Source organism: Diadema setosum, chromosome 1, assembly GCF_964275005.1.
Source record: "Diadema setosum chromosome 1, eeDiaSeto1, whole genome shotgun sequence".
Taxonomy (NCBI): Eukaryota; Metazoa; Echinodermata; class Echinoidea; order Diadematoida; family Diadematidae; genus Diadema; species Diadema setosum.
In genome coordinates this window covers 24,103,220-24,120,159 of record NC_092685.1, presented here as the reverse complement: position 1 = coordinate 24,120,159, position 16,940 = coordinate 24,103,220, and the positions used below count along the sequence as shown (strand labels likewise).

Sequence of the window (16,940 nt, the reverse complement as noted above, 5' to 3'; positions counted from 1 at the left end):
ATCTTTCTCCTCCCAATGATGTCTGAACATCTTACTTGATTCTCACTCTATTCTTCCTTAACACTCTCTCTTTTTCCTTCAATTCTACTGTCTCCACTAGTGCAACTTCAACTTCCAGCCCATTTACTGCCCCCCATGCACTCTTCACTTACTGCCCTCCTTACAACCCCCATATGTCGCTTCCCTCCTCAATTCTCCTCTTTCTAGGCTCTTCTTCTGCCAAGCAACGATCCGGATAGGACTACTATGGTGTTACCACAAACCTTTCTCCCTCAAATTTGCATTTGTTCGCTGTACAGACAATGAGCATAGTGACTGTGTCTTGAATGCCAAAATATTTGGCATAACTTGTTCTCGCCATGCCACTGAGGTGTCCAATACAGTAATACTAAAAGTCAGCAAATCACATCTCATTGCTCTGTTGCACAAGCAAAATTAGATAATTTACAAATGTATTCAGTCAGTTGGCAAGTTATTGTATGGGAATACAAAGGGTAGCAATTGTATAGAAATACAGGTACAAGGTAGCTATGTTAGACCAAAAAGAAGATTTCATGAAATATGGCCAAACCATATATCATATTAAAGGTCTCAGCGAGACAAATCCAATGGTGAAGAGATAATTGAAATTGGATATTTATTTACTGAGTTATGGCTTGTCGAATGTCGCACTCAACTGTATGTCTTCTGCGGCAATTTATGGAGAATTGCTTCTCCTTACTCTATTACCCCCCTAGGGCCCTATGCAGGTTTTCGAAACAAAAAAAAAAAAGAAAAAAAGATGGTTTTATGCACCAAAATGAAGCTGTTTCAAAAACATGTAGAGACAAAAAAAAAATGTTAAATAGCAAGTTAACTGTACTTCATCTTAATTTATTCTATTGTTTTTTCATACGGTTATATTTTTTTTTCATTCACATTGTTAATGTTACTGATTGAGGAAGACTCCAAAAAGTCAAGTGGAGTTGGTGGGTATTCCACTATTCCTTTGTGAGTTTTACAAGTGAAGTTCGTTGAATTTCGTCCCTCCTCTCCAATTTTCAAATCCTGGATCCACTGTTGGATAAAATGGCCTGAAAATATTGCAAAATTACATTTTATATTAAAATCATAATATTCTAATCAATTCTAATCAATTAGGCATAGACTGTATGCCAATGTTATGAATAACCAAGTTAGTGCCTGACAATGAAACATTAATATTACTAATAAGCTTAAGATAAATGTTAAAACAATAATTGGCTTAACTGCAGAATACCCCGCCAAGATCTCCAGACGAGATTTCTCGACTATACTGATCGACTGTGCTTTATTTCGTCCGGGATACTACGCACACAGTGCACAAGAAAATCTCGTGCATGCCTTAAAAATCTTGGCGAGATATTCTGCAGTTGTTAATAATAATACTAATGTTAAATATTGAATGATAATAATAATTATAATAAAAATACTGCCTAGACCAATGATAATAATTAATGATTAACCTATCTAACAACAATCATATTCATACATACAGAGGGGCATTGGTAAACATTTGTACTTCAAAGTCAAAACCCAACATCTTCATCAAATTAAACTCAAGACAAGATTGAATTACATGTAATTTGCCGATTTAAACTTGGACTTTGTCTAACTGTTACATGTAATGTCAAATTTAAAGATCTGAATTTGAAAAGTGAAACCTACATTATCATAAAGTTTTCTTTAGACCTGACGTTAAAAAGTCTATTTAGTACCTGGTAACTGGTTAGAACTATTGGAAGTGTTAGTGTTATACTATTGTGTTAAGGTGGTCTGAAAGAAAAAAAAAATACTTTACAAGTACTGAACAACCGGCTGACAACGAAAACTTATTTTGGAAACGATCATTGTGGAAATCAATTAAATTCTATGGGCAAAAACGGCAGAGTAATGAAGTAATTGGCACAACACGTAGTAGCAGACCCTTCACTCGTAACGGTTACACGTAAGGTGGCCTTAAATACGAACCTACGTAATCACCTCCGAAACCGTGATTCTGCGTCCCGAAAAATGCCCGGGAGATCTCCCGACACCGGCTTGCTTATCCTTGTTGCGACAAAATGCGACAGGTTTTTACTGTAAATGCAAGTGGTTTCTAGTTTAAAAACATCCACAAAAATCAAATAAAGACCGGTTTTTTTAAAACCCTTGAGATTTTGCCATAGAAAACAGAGTCCAAAGTCACAAAATTGATGCCTCTTTATCCAAACTTCACCAAAATACAAGATTTTTAGGAGGAAAACGAACTGCTCGTCGAGTTCTGACTGGTCATTTCGCATGTGCAACATGTGGAGATGTACCGACGTAAATATCTCTAAACACCTACGTCATATAACCAGGCAAGAGAGAAAAAAACAACCCGGAAGCAGAAATAATTTGGGGTCACTTTATCAAGATGGCTACTTGCATGACGTACTTCGTGTAACGTGGAGCTCCACGATAATGTCATCGAATGCAAGTTTCCTGATAATTTTGGTGATCCAAATTAAAGTTTTTGTTTTTAGTAATTTATAGTGCATTTTATTGATATTTCTTAAAAGAATTAAAGCTGTATATATAGCCACAGTGCTTTGATGAAAATTGACCTTTTAACACGTCGGCAGAATAGGAAATGTGTTAAATGTGACCCTGCTGACATCGCTATACAAGGGATAAGAATCATATCAAATTTATTTTAGTGAACAGGTTTAGTCTGGTTTGATGAGGCCAACAACTAGGGCGTTTCCAGAAGCTCTGGGTAATCCATCACGTACAACATACCCCAGGCTGGGACTTAAAACGCTGTGCGATAAACAAGTACCAGTACCGGTACTCATATATTCAATTTTGTAGTCTGTATGAGTTTCAGATTTTGTATATAGATTAAGAATATTGCAAAGCTTGATGAATGTGTTGTACAAAATATTTTAGACATTGGTTGTGCATTTTGTGTACATAGGATGGATGCACTTTTTGTAGAAAATACTTGTATAATAGACTAATCACAGTGAATACTTTGATGTGCTTGTTTCCATCTGAACACCAATAATTTTCCAATCCGAACTTGACATTCAAAGTTTTTTTAAAGGCTGGCATTAGAAATCGTATTTTGTGTTTCATAAATTAAATGCTGTCAGCATGCCAGTTTTAATGTGTATTGTACAGATGGTACTAGGGTTTGTACATTTTATGTGGACTATGGTACATGTGTGATCATAAGAGAATGGACTTGAGTGCAAAATTGTGACTGCCCAGCTCAACCCACAAAAAAGTAGGTTGAAATGATAGAATTCCACTTTGCTGCATACATTACTTGTACTGGCCCAGTAGATAAAAGAGTAAGCTCCAAGCTTTAAATTTATATATAACTTGTTAAAACTCCACCATCCTAACCCATTCCAAAAGTGATTGAAATAAGAGAGAGTCATGAGGTGTATTTCATAGAAAAGGGAGAAAAGTAGATTTGATTTAATAGTGGAAAGCCACTCAGGCATGTTGTATCAATAAAAAGATTTTCTGTTTCCCAGCGAAAGCAGTGCCTTTCCGAAAAAAAATTCCAGAAAAATTGCTAATATCTTGATTTTGGTTTTGTTTTAACCCATTGAAGATGAACTTATTTTCCTGTAACACGCATTTCCCATTCATCCCAGCCCATGAATACTCACCACTAGTCTTTAATGGGTTACCAGTAAGCTGCCAAATTTCGACAGGAGGTAGAAAAAAGATGACTCTCCCAGGTCAGACCAACTTTTAAAAATTTGAGTCAGTCAACCTGAATGACTTATTTTGGTCCATTGGGGGGGGGGGGGGGGATTGAGTTTGGTGGTCACAATATTGTTGACATTATATCTAATTGAACCAAATTCTAGCTGTAGTTTGTAACATACATTTACAATTGTATATCAATTGCATTCATAGAGAATAATGACATTTTGTGAAGGACAGTCACAAGTTTTTGTTAGTAAAAAGTTCGATATTGAAAGACATTTCCTGGGATTGTTTGCAGTCTCAAAGCACACTGTGGCTAATCCTCTTAATCTCAACCTGAAAGGGTACCGCCAAATTGTTGTCTCCATTTGCTATATAGGAATCTTCTACATGGGATCGCCATGATACTGGTCCGGTCATGCTGACTGGTCTCAGTTATCCCAAAGAGTTCTAGAACGTCAAAGTGTATCCTCATGAGCGACTGAAAGTGCAGTTTCAAAATGCTAGGAGTTTCTGGCGTCTACAACTGGACCGTTTTCACGGCATACATAGTGTTCGGTGTCAGCCATGGTAAGTTTTGATCCAGCCGTTTCACTGGCGCTGGTTTGTCTGTTTGCAAAATAACTCAAAAACTTTAACTTGTGTACGGATTAAAATGAAACTTGCATAAAAGGTCAACATTGACACAAGTAACACCTTGTTCAATTTTGGTAGTGATCCGATAATTTTTATGGATTTTTGAAGGATTTTTCATCTTTTGGCAAAAAAGGCAATGAACTTGGGGTTCAAGCTGTGCGTACTGGAGGTTTACATACGCGCACTAAAGCGCGTGCTCGGGCAAGGCGCACTGCAATGACGTTACAAAAAGGCTTCTATTTTGGGAAATTGAATGTGTGTAAGTATGGAAATGAGTTGCTAGCTTGGTGGAGGTCTGTGCTCTCTCAGTGCTTTTAATGGAGAAGGCATTCACAGAGAAACTGCTTTTCTGTGTTCATGGCCTGTTTGAAATCACAGGGTCGAAATAAGGCTTTTGAGGGAGCTTTATCCTAATGTGTTTCTGTGACTGCCCTTTGAAAAAGATAGCATGAAAGTATTTACTAAATACTGACATTTACATCATATTCTCTCTTTTTTTTCTTTTTGTATTTGTATTCCTGATGTTAGTGGATGAATTATACTTCATAAAATTGAACTGATTCTCAGTACTCTATATTTTGTTTATCTTGTCTAGTGCAGCATTATATAATTATGCTGAACTCCTTTATGTCTTCTGAAATCATTTAGGAATGCTGGTCACATGGACACAGAATGAAGAAAAAGGATACAGCTATAATGCCACGGCTGCCGTGTTGCATACGGAGGTGCTGAAGCTCGTGATGGTATTCTTGCTAGCTCGAAGGAGGTGAGAAAGCTGGCTCTCTGTTAGACTTTCAGCGAAAAGCCACTGGGCATTCATATTTGACGTAAAACAGTGTGTGGAAAATTAAACAACGTGGTGGGATTTTTCTTTATGATTGGGCACAAGACAAAGTGGTGGAGATTAAAAGTGTCTCATTACTAGTATCGAAAAAGGAGTGACGTAGGCCACAATGATATCTACAAGGTATTCAACTAGGATGTTGTAGGATGTCATGGCCTCACAAGCCTCCCAGTGATGTACAATTAGTAACTCCTGTCATAACAAAGTTCTCGGGACCGGCAGCTTCCTTACTTTAATAGTATGTCACCATTTTTCACCATAAACTTTAAGATAATAATTTGGGGACCTGAATTTTAGCTTTGTTGTAAATGTAATGAAATTTAAAATCATATTAACCATGTTCGTTGTAATGGAAGCACCCTGCACACATTAATCTTGACAGAATTTCACTGCAGAAATAAAATCCAATAAATGAATCATACCCTGTCTTTGCATAATCACGCTAGTATTGTAATAGATTGATAGTGTTGACTCAGCTTCCGAGGATTGATATTTGAGCTAGTCTGTATACCGCTTTCACTGAAGTTTGATTTTGCCCAAATAGGCCGGTTTGCTAATGTATGCACAGATCTTTAATTTTGCACACGGCCGCAACCTCGGGCAAACAAAGGATGCGAGCCTGCAACGTCGGCTGCTGCAGCCGTCCCCGACACGTCCCCACATGTAGACTTACGTGTATGTTGTGTACATGTGTGCGATGCATCAACTTCGACTTTACCTCCTGGCATTTCGTGTGGCTCTAAATCAATTCCCAACCTTAGATGAGGGAAAATTCCGCTGTGATCAAACGCAATTTGGACTATAGTTTCGATTTTATTGAATTTTGGCTTCGATTTTGTCTTCAGTAGTTCTGAAAATGGGTGGAAAACACTGCTGCTACAATTGTACGGAACATACAACAGTATGACCGCATCACTTCAAACTTCAATGATTTTAAGCATTATGATTGATTATGAAATCTAAACTAGACAACGAATCTCTCATAATCGATATGTTTCCAAGGATTTTTTTAAAGTTAGACTCAGACTGATTAGACTTCATGAAATAGAATGACGATTTTTTGACCTATTTTTCTATTAACAATAACAGGGGCCTAGCCCTATAGACTAGATCTAGAGTAGATCTAGAGTAGATCTAGACGTAGACCTAAAATTAAAAACGAAAACACTGATAGACCTAACCTCCCTGACATTCGCAGTAGGCAACATTTATTTCCCCCGTTCCTTATTCATCACGACCCAGGTCTGGTACGTTGGTTTGTTGAGGTATGTCCGGTCGGCCTAACCTCACTTAGGAAAACACGAAAAGGGCTTGTGTCCGAAACCTCATTGAACTTCAGGCTTGAAACACTCCCATCCGCGAAAAGACGGTAGTCCTCAAATGACTTGTATCCCTTTAGCTTTTCCAGTCATAGTCAGTCCGATTGATGATCAGGTAGTTGAACACGTCAAAGAGTCCAAAATCTGGAATACTCTCGAAGTTGGATGTAAACCCAGCGAGCTTGTTAGGATCGGAGAACGAGCAGCCTACCAGAGCGAGCTTCTCCTGCAGTGACCGGACGGTGTCCGCCCGGGAGAGGTCGGGATCGATGGGCAAATCCAAATCGGCTACGGCAGTTGCACTAGTTTGATGAGTTTCTCCTTGTTGTAGCCGCTTGTGCTCACACCTATATCCCTAAAATACTCAGTTAATTCCTGAACTGTCCAATTCTTCCATGGCTTGCTCGAACTTTGGCTAGAACTTGAAGCTGACGCCATCTCAAAGCAAGATTATAGCAAACAAAAGTTGTCGATTATCCGCAGCGAGTAATGATCGTAGACAATACACGCGTGAATGCAAAAACAGTGTGGCGCGCGCGTCCGCGCTTATTTCGCTTGCCCGACTTAGTTACAATCACTAGGGTCGCGTGGGGTTGACGTCATTATGCATATCATTAGTAAACCGGTCTATTCTTCCCTGATATGTTGCTTGTGATTTCTCTTGTTTTATCAAAAGGACTATTTTAAGTGCCCTATCCTTTGAAACTCTTTTGATGCTAGTTCTTGCCACATCTGAACTTGACTAGGTCTCTGCAGTTTTTCATTTAACCTTTTGATCTCTACTGTAAACCTTCCAATCAAGAAGACACACTATCATTGGCTCAACCTATTCTCGCCTTATCTGTCTATCTCAATGTCTGTATATTTTATCTAACCGTCACCAGTAAATCTTTGTCTACACTGATGCAAGACGTCTCAAAGAACATCAAAGGTATGTTTAAGTAACTACATTCAGTGTTGTTTCAAGATTGCTTAAACTTTAACCGAAGATGATACCAGTCCTGTGAATAAGTATGAACAAGCAGAACATATGATTTTATGGTTGCTGGTGGTTGTAGGGTGAAAATTCAATATGTCTGAATTTCTGAAATTAAGAATCTGCAGGATGCAATTGATGATGATTTTGCTTGAAAACATTAGCTGAAATGGGTAACTTTCTCCTTATTCAATGCCCTCCCCATTTTCCCATCCCCGTGATGTGGAGAAAATGATAACTTCTATATTGATGGTACTTGTACATGATCTAGAAATCTGGAGTGATGTGCAGTCTATACATGTAATACGGTATGTGTTTAAATGCATAAAATAGTATTTTTCCAGGGGCAGATCCAGGAATTCCGTTAAGGGGGAGGGGCGAAAAAAAATATTTCTGATGCCACTTTCGGGTTACATTGGCTGACACTTTCTTTTTATTTGTTCTGTTTTAACAAAAAAGGGGGGCGTGCGCCTGGTATGCCCCCTCTGGATCCGCCACTGGTATCGTATAGCAAGGACAACATACAGTGTACTAGCAACACTGGAACTGCAGATGTGCTGGAAACTATGATAAGATGTTGGTCCCCTCCCTTCCAACTGCCCCCCCCCCCCCCACACACACACACACACACTGACACACACTCTGTCTAACCTTATATCCAGCTCTCTATCTTATTTACCCATCACCCTCTCTTTTGTATATGTCTGTCCTTTTATGGCCCATTGCAGTCCTGATGCTCTACTTCATTCCGGCGTTCCTGTATGCTGTCTACAATAGCCTGTCCTTTCTGAATCTGACGTATTTCGATCCGCTCTCGTACTTTGTTCTCATGCAGCTGAGAGTTGTCCTGTCCGGAGTGATTTATCAGGTTTGTATTTATTCACAAGTGGCTGATTATCCCTTTTCCTTTATCTATCTCCTCTATTCAGACCAAGGATGGGACCCTGATATTTTTGTTTGATATTCAGTAATCTAAAACAAGCTATTATGGCACAACTTTTGTTTTCTCCCTCCCTCCCTCCCCCCCCCCCCCCCCGAAATATCAGCCAGATAATATATTTAGATTCCCCTCTGACAGCATGCAGAACTGGTATTTGAGATTTATTTTTCACCTCAATAAGATAAAAACCACTCTTTATTCAAAAAAAGCAAGGAAGCGTAGGTGCCTATACTCTTGCAGATAAAAGTTAATATTAGCGTGGCAAATCTAATACAGTAAATCCCCTTTTAATATCATTCAACCTAAAACGGAAAACAATTATTATGAGAATAACAGATGTCAACTTTGTTGACGATGTTGTTGTTGCTTAAGTTACAAATGGTCCTCCAGGTCATGCTACATGAAATGGAACTATCAGTAGCAACTTTGCTGTACATACAATCTTTGCCCTGGACAACTTGAGATGCCTTTGGGATTGTTTGTAAATGTGAAAATATGGGATTTTCGCTGCTGCATTTTGTCAATTACAAATGTAATGTGTTGCTTTAATGCCTTGAAATATATGGTATCAAACTTAAATTTTGTGTTTTGGTATTTCATTTTTATTTTCTCTCTGTATGATACCAATAGAATGTCAGCCTGCTGATAGTTACTCCTGTGAGTGTAGGTTTTTTTTATGCCTCCGCCACGAAGTTATTATGTTTTCGGGTTCTCCGTCCGTCTGCATTCGTTTACGCGATAACTTGTGTAATATTGACTGGAATTTTACCAAACTTGGTCCAAGTGTAGAGTATGATAGGGCAATTACTTGATTAGATTTTGGGTGAAATCAGCTAAAGGCAAAAGGTCAAAGGTCAAGGTCAAATCATGAAATTGTATCTGTTTACGCGATAACTCAAGACTGGATCAAGCAAATTTCACCAAACTTTGTCCGAGGATGATGTATGATGGGACAATTATTTGATTAGTTTTTGAGTGAAATCGGACAGAGGTCAAAGGTCAAAGATCAAGGTCAAATCCTAAAATTCATCTGTTCATGTGATAACTCAAAACTGGATGAAGCAACCTTCACCAAACTTGGTCCAAGGATGACGTATGATGGGGCAATTAGTTGAATAGTGTTTTTGTGAAATTGGCAAAAGGTCAAAGGCCAAAAGGTCAAGGTCAAATGCTAAAAATGTTGCTATTTCCCCCATATCTGTGCAATGCCCGAAGGTATTTTCTTGAAACTTAGTGTAGACATGTACTACTGTGTAAAGATTCTCCAGAGAGAGTTTCATATCATAAGGTCAAAGGTCAAAGGGTCAAAGGTCAGGTAATATGTTACAATATCACTTTTCTTGCAAATGGTTCAATGTATCTTTATGGAACTTGGTACATACACATGTACTGACTGGCAGAGATTATCTAGAGAATTTAGGAGTCATGGGTCAATAGTCAGGGGGTCAAAGGTCAAGGTCAATGCCTCAAAATTTTACTATTTCCCTTATATACAATTTGCAATGCTTGCAGGATTATTTTTAAAACTTTTACATAATTGCCTAATGGAGATTCTCTGGGAAATTTCCTGCCAGAAGGTCAAAGGTTAAGGATCAAAGGCCAGGCTAAAATGCAAAAAAATATATATATATTTATTTTATACTGTAATTACACTTTATCTTCATACCTTGAAAATTACTCAATGCATAAACTCATAAAAGGATCAGTCAAAAGTCAAGTAAGAATCCCCAATTCCCCAAATACATGTACCTGCACTCTTACACAATTATAGCAAACCTAGTTCAAGTTTTACAAGCTAAGGAAAGTGAACATTCAAGACTTTTCTGACAAACCTGTCATTTCAATAATTTTCCACTGTACTATGCACCTCTTGGGAGAATCATGCATTATGGCGGAGGCATACCAGTCGCCATAGCGACATTTCTAGTTTCCTTGTGTAGCATGAGCATGGAGAAAAAAAAAAACAAGTATGAAAAACAAGCAAACATGCCATAGTTCAACACTGGTGCTCCACAATTGATGACCTGGGCTAGTGATTTATTGACTTAGAATTATACTTTGACTCTGATTTTATTGTTTAGGTTTTGCATGGTGCCTGAATCTTATTTTCTATGCCTCCACCACGAAGTGGTGCCGGAGGCATTATGTTTTCGGGTTGTTCGTCCGTCCATCCGTCCGTCCATCCGTCTGTCCGTCCGTCCTTCCGTTCTTCCGTCCATAATGAATTTGTGGACAGCGTAACTAAAAAACCTTTTGAGGTATCCTAATGAAACTTGGCATGTATGTGTATTAGGGGGTGAAGTTGTGCCTATCAACTTTTGGGTGCACATGCTCAAGGTCAAAGGTCAAAAGGTCAAGGTCAAATATGTAAAATTTCACTATTTCCACCATATCTATGCAATGCCTGAAGATATTTTCTTGAAACTTAGTGTATACATGTATTACCCAATTAAGATTCTCTGGTGAAAGTTTGGGGTCATGAGGTCAAAGGTCAAAAGGTCAAGTAAAAATATTAAAATTTTACTTTTTTCTCCGTATCTTGGAAATTGTTCAAGGTATCTTCATGGAACATAGTATATTTACATGTACTGACTGGCAGTGATTATCTAGAGAATTTAGGGTTCATGGGTCAAAGGTCAGGGGTCAAAGGTCAAGGGCAACACTTCAAAATTTTACTATTTCCCTCATATTTATGCAATGCCAGCAGGATTATTACTTTTTTTTTGCACTTGGTGTATGCATGTATAACCTAATAGAGATTTTCTGGAAGCTTTCTTTTTTCTTCTTTTTTTTTTGTTTGCCTCAAAGGTCAAAAGGTCAAAGATCAAGGGAAAGTGCTGAACTAACTTTTTCCTCCATATCTCAGAAGTGGCTCAAGTTATCTTGAAACTTACTACATATTTATGCATGTTGTGCCTGACAGTGATTATCCTATGAATTTTAGGGTCAAAGGCCAGATGAAAATGGTAACAATGAACTTTTCAATACAGAAATTGCACTTTTTCTCCATACCTTGAAAATTACTCAATGCATAAACTTATAAATGGGTCAAAGTCAAGTTAAAGTCCTTAAATCCCCAAATACATGCTCTCCTATTCATCCAATTAAACCTAGGTCAAGGAAGGTGAACATTCAACACATATGTGACAAACTTGTCATTTTGATATTTTGCCAATTTTGTGAAAATGTAATCACACATTGTCTACATGTACTATAGACCTATAACGAGAATCATGCATTATGGCGGAGGCATACCAGTCGCCTTAGCGACATTTCTGGTTAAATATTTTTTGAGTTCCATGTAAGTCTCACCAGAGACCTTTTTTTTTCCAGTTTTGGTCTGAAAAGAAGTTAAGTGCATAAACGTGATTGAAATATAGCCACACTGTCAGGTGTCCTTATTTTGAATCTGAAATAAAAAAGAAGTCCTTGAAGTTTCATTTCTTATTGTTCATGCTTTTACAAAATCCTTTGGCTCAGATTGATGGTTAGCACTTAAAGTATTAACACAAAAGCAAATATAAAAAGTCAGTGCATGTTCAATTCTTCAAGTTGTTGTTTTGCCAATTTATTTTAATTGGTATCATGTAAATCTAGTCTTTGTGTATTTGAGATAGTTGTGTGAGTAACCACATTATCACCATTTCGTCGAAAGTGTTTTTAGTAGTAGTGTGCAAATTTGTTCCTCTTCTCAGGTCTTGTTCAGGAAGGAACTTAGCGCCAGGCAGTGGTTTTCTCTGGTCCTGCTCGCGATAGGGTGCATGATCAAACACGTCGACTCTGGCGCCCTCATCAGTGCTGTAGATGACAGTTTGGACGGTGAACAGAGTGAAGGGCGAGTCTCCAGATGGTTACCCAGCTACCGAATTCTCCTCATACTGCTCCAGCTCTTCTGTTCCACCTTTGCCGGAGTCTTCACCGAACTTCTTCTCAAGCGATACGCCATAAAGCTTGACATGTGGACTCACAATATATTCATGTATGTGGACTCTATCGTGTGTGGCCTGTTCCTTTTTGCCGCTTCTAACCAGCCCGTGGCAAAGCTCCTTTTTCTGCTGGATGTTGGGGGCGACATGGCTTGGCAGCAACAGCTCAAGGTTGCCGTGGTGGTAGTCAACATGGCCGCCATGGGCATCTCAACTGCAGTCTTTCTCAAGTCTCTGAATTCCATTGTGAAGAATTTTGCCAATGGGCTGGAGTTGGTGATCACTGCCCTCTTAACGTGGCTGCTGTTTGGCATACCGATCACCAAGTGCACCGTAGTGGCGATGGTCCTCATTCTTACTGCCATTCACCTCTACTCCACGAACCCCGTCAAACAAACTCCCATTCCGCTTGTCAAGCGCAAAGCCAAGCTCTCGGAGAGTGCCGACAGTGCAAATGGTGATTATCGACTCGAGAGGGAGCCCCACATGTCCACATCGTCATGACGATGGTCGCAGCCAGTCATGTCGGGATGCAGTGCCTGAAGAGAGCTGCGCAAAAAAAAAGATCAAGCTGTGCTATGTGGGAAGGAAGAAGTCACTCCTAATCCTGATCTGGGTAATCAACATATGAGTTGAATGTGTGCCTCAAATTGTCAGTTACAAAGCATAAGTCTTTGTATTGAATTTTTTTGATGGAAGATGTGAGCCAATTGGTTCTATCTGTCAACCTTCTTTGCTTTATCCATATAGAATATCGGATGTTCAGGGATTTGTGCTTTGCTAGACCAAGAGATTTTGGTGGTTTCCTGGTACATGTATGTGTATAGATATGAATAAATTATTAAGGGCTTATGATGTCACATGATCATTTACATATTATTTGATTCAAAGGGGCATCCACTATTAATCACAATGAAAGTTCAGGGGCGGGATGTTGACCTCTTGCCAGGTATGATCGATACTCATGTCGAATGAAGAGGTGATAGGTAAAACTCTTTCTAAATTCCATGTCTGGAAAACATTCCGCCCATCCTCATAAACCAGCTGTCCTGAATATGTACTTGAGAATCTGGTATGCCCATGTTATAGTTTTCACACGAAATGTGTTGTTGGCATATGAAGTGTATATAGTCATGGTCATTTGTATGATGTGATAGGGCAAGAATCATGGAACAGCTTTCAGGTACATTGCTCATACCGGGGAACAGCTTTCAGGTACATTGCTCATACCGGATCACATCATTGTTATTTTGATTGCAAACTGTTGGAAGAATAAGAGCAGAAAAGTGGCAATGGTGTCTTACTGTCTTGTTCTTGATGTAGATCTTCTGTACAGGTTGTAAAATAAACGAATTCAATCATTGAAGACACATATGATATATTGCAAGTTGTGAGGGAATGACACCGTCACTTTCCTAATTTGCATATTCATATTTTTACCATTTTAAGTGCACTCTGCTTGGAAACTCTTTTGATGGACGTTCTTGCCAAATCTGAACTTGACTAGGTAAAACTGAGAGGTTTCATCTTTTGCCAGGTATGACACCACTTTGATAAAATGTTGCATGATTTTGCTGCAGTGGGTCCATTCATTCATTCTGTTGGGTCATTGCACTCCACGAGCAGTCTATGTGGCTCAGTTGGTTGTGTGTCTGCCTTGCAACCATCAGGTTTGAGGTTCAAGGCTTTGTGAGGCTAGCTGAACATTGTTGTGTGTTATCATATTCCCCACTGGTAAGCAGCAAAAACTTCCCTCAGATTTGACTTACTGTATATGCCACATATTTTGTGAGGTTTTTTTGTTTTTGTTTTTGCGAATTTTGTGAGTCATGTGTTATTCATATATTAAAAAACACACAAAAATATTAACTCATCCTGACATGAACGTGACGTGCACGCTTCCATTTCTCCGTCTATTATTGTACTTCAAGATCACAAATTGAACCACTCATGCAATTGTAAGGAAGTCCTAACCATGCACTAAGTTAATAGTGCGCTTATGAAGGCCTCTGTGTCAGTTTGCAGAAACAACATCTTGCGAACATGCCAGTGACCTCCTCATTCGCGAAAATATGTGCACACGAAAATAACAGTTTATATTGTACTGACTCATTGTGTCTCGCCCCAAGGTGACTAGCAATAGTTAGCATACTGAATGATTGAATGAATGAATGAATGAATCAATTAATTAATTAATGCCTCTGAATGAATGTCTACACTTCAAACTACTGGGGTACTTGGGCAATAGCTTTAAGAGCATAAAGGGAGAATGAAACATTTTACAGGTACTTACTTTTTAGAGGTGTGAATATATTTCACTCACCATACTCCTTAGGAGCTATATTTTTCCCCACAGTGTACAGTACTGAGCAAACATTGGTTTTCAAGGAAAATGTAATTCCAAAGGGACTATCAACTGTTAAATTACAATAGACAAAGCAATATTTGCTATATTTCATTTTCTGCATGAACATACATCCTTCTTGCCCTGTTGGCAGCCAGTCAATTTCTGGAATTTCTGGTATATTACCTGATGTGATGTCACTGCTCACAATATGTTATATATATTTTTAATCCTTACAGCATTAGTCATGTGATTGCATTGTGACCAATCACAGACCAGTATTCATGTAGACCATTTAAAGGGATGGTACAGTATTGGCGGAGATGAGAATTGGGCTTTTAACTTTTTGCGAGATAACAAGAAAACACCTATGATATAGTACAGAGCATACAATTTTAAGAGGAATTCAAAGTTTATTTGATGAAAATCGGTATTCGAATGACTGAAACATTAAAAGACAAAGTAAAACAAAGCGATCGTTATAAAGCGTAGGTCCCACACTTTCTCAGAATTGCTCTTTTTTGGATGTCTCAGCCATTTCAAAACCAATTTTCATCAAATAAACGTTGAAGTCCTCATAGAATTACATGCTCTTTCATATTTCATAAGAGGTTTCTCATTATCTCACCAAAACATGTTAGAAACGTGAAATTAGGTCTCAACCAAAACTATACAATCCCTTTAATATAAACAACTCTTTTGTAATTTGTTGACAGCATATAGGGCATTCCTCACCTTTGTTTACCAAAGACTTCTTGCCTCCTCTTTCCTATTCTAATTTCTACCTTTGCCCTTCATTTTGTTTTTGTTTTTTTTCACATTGAACTGGGTTGCATTTGCCATTCTGCAAATTCCAATACTGTTAAACCAGAATCATTTGCGGCATTAAACTTTCGTACATTGGAACCAACAGCCTTTTTCGTTGCAAGAAATTTGAATCATGGTTTGCAGACCATGAAAAAAACATACCAGTACAGTGTAAAATATACTGCATGCACATGTACCCGGTACTGTACTAGTAATACAGGGATTTGTTAAAGGGCTCGCATAGTTCTGGTTGAGACCTAACTTCAGATTTGTAACATTTTTTTTGGTGAGATAATGAGAAACCTCTTATGAAATATGAAAGAGCATGTAATTTCAAGAGGAATTCAATGTTTATTTGATAAAAATTGGTTATGAAATGGCTGAGATACCCAAAACAGAGCAATTTAATACTAATAAAATGCGGGACCCACATTTTATTATGATCGCTTTGTATTATTTTGTTTTTTGATGTCTCAGCCATTCCAAATCCGATTTTCATCAAATAAACTTTGAATTCCTCTTGGAATGGCATGCTCTGTACCATTTCATAAGTGGTTTCATGGTATCTCGCAAAAAGTTAAAAGCCAAATCCTCAGCTCCACCAATACTGTACATCCCTTTAAACTGTTGCATGTCTTTCATTTTGGTGAATCGTAGCTCTTCGCGAAATCTGGGAAAGTTTCCTGCATAACAAAATTTCTTGTTTTACAGTATCTGGTTAGACATTGTGCTTTGCGTTCATTTTGTTACAGGACAGATTTCGATACACTCATTTTTGATGAAACAGTGTATTGATTACTATGTAGAAAAATAAATTGTGGATGTAGGCCTATAATATGTGACTTTTAGGCAGATTTTAAAAGCTGTCTAGACATCAAGAAGCTAATGCGATTTGTACCTTTGTGTAATTCCTTTAATGTAATTGATACTCCTGGGCCCCATTTCATTAAAGGCTGATACGATGACAACTCTTGCTGGAACGGCAATTGTCATGGTAATGACAAGAATGCAGCTTCCTGATTGGCTGTGCTATTGGAAGTTGCCTTCCAGCAAGAGTTGCCATCCTAACATCTTTTATGAAACGGGGCCCTGGTTTTGTGCAGTACTAATGTTATGTCTCATCCATGTGGGCAAACAATGTGCAATGAAATGAAAACAAAAATATCTGAAAAAATGCCTATAGTGAGTGAAAAAAATTCTGATTTGCTAGTATTTTGAAAAGGTAGTCAACGTATGTATTATTTATGATTTTGTTGGTTTTTATACCACCTCCACAAAGTGTGTAACGGGGCATTTAGGATTCTCCCCAAGGCCGCGCATGCCATTGGTCCGTTACAAAATCTTGTGGCTCAAGTACTTTCTCATTTTTTCAGCAGTTGACCTAAAATTTGGCACAAGTAACTGTTAACAGTATTATAGGTGGATGTATGCAGTTGACCA

General features: G+C 38.3%; 1 protein-coding gene across 1 annotated transcript; it reads left to right on the top strand.

Annotated features, from left to right (window-relative positions):
- Window positions 1-4,089: 4,089 nt before the first annotated feature.
- LOC140228632 (UDP-galactose transporter senju-like) lies at window positions 4,090-13,073 on the top strand. Its single transcript, XM_072308883.1, has 5 exons — window positions 4,090-4,278; window positions 4,993-5,110; window positions 7,392-7,438; window positions 8,212-8,351; window positions 12,119-13,073. The coding sequence occupies exons 1-5, from the start codon at window positions 4,209-4,211 to the stop codon at window positions 12,851-12,853; spliced, it is 1,110 nt and encodes a 369-aa protein (XP_072164984.1). The 5' UTR covers window positions 4,090-4,208; the 3' UTR covers window positions 12,854-13,073.
- Window positions 13,074-16,940: the final 3,867 nt, after the last annotated feature.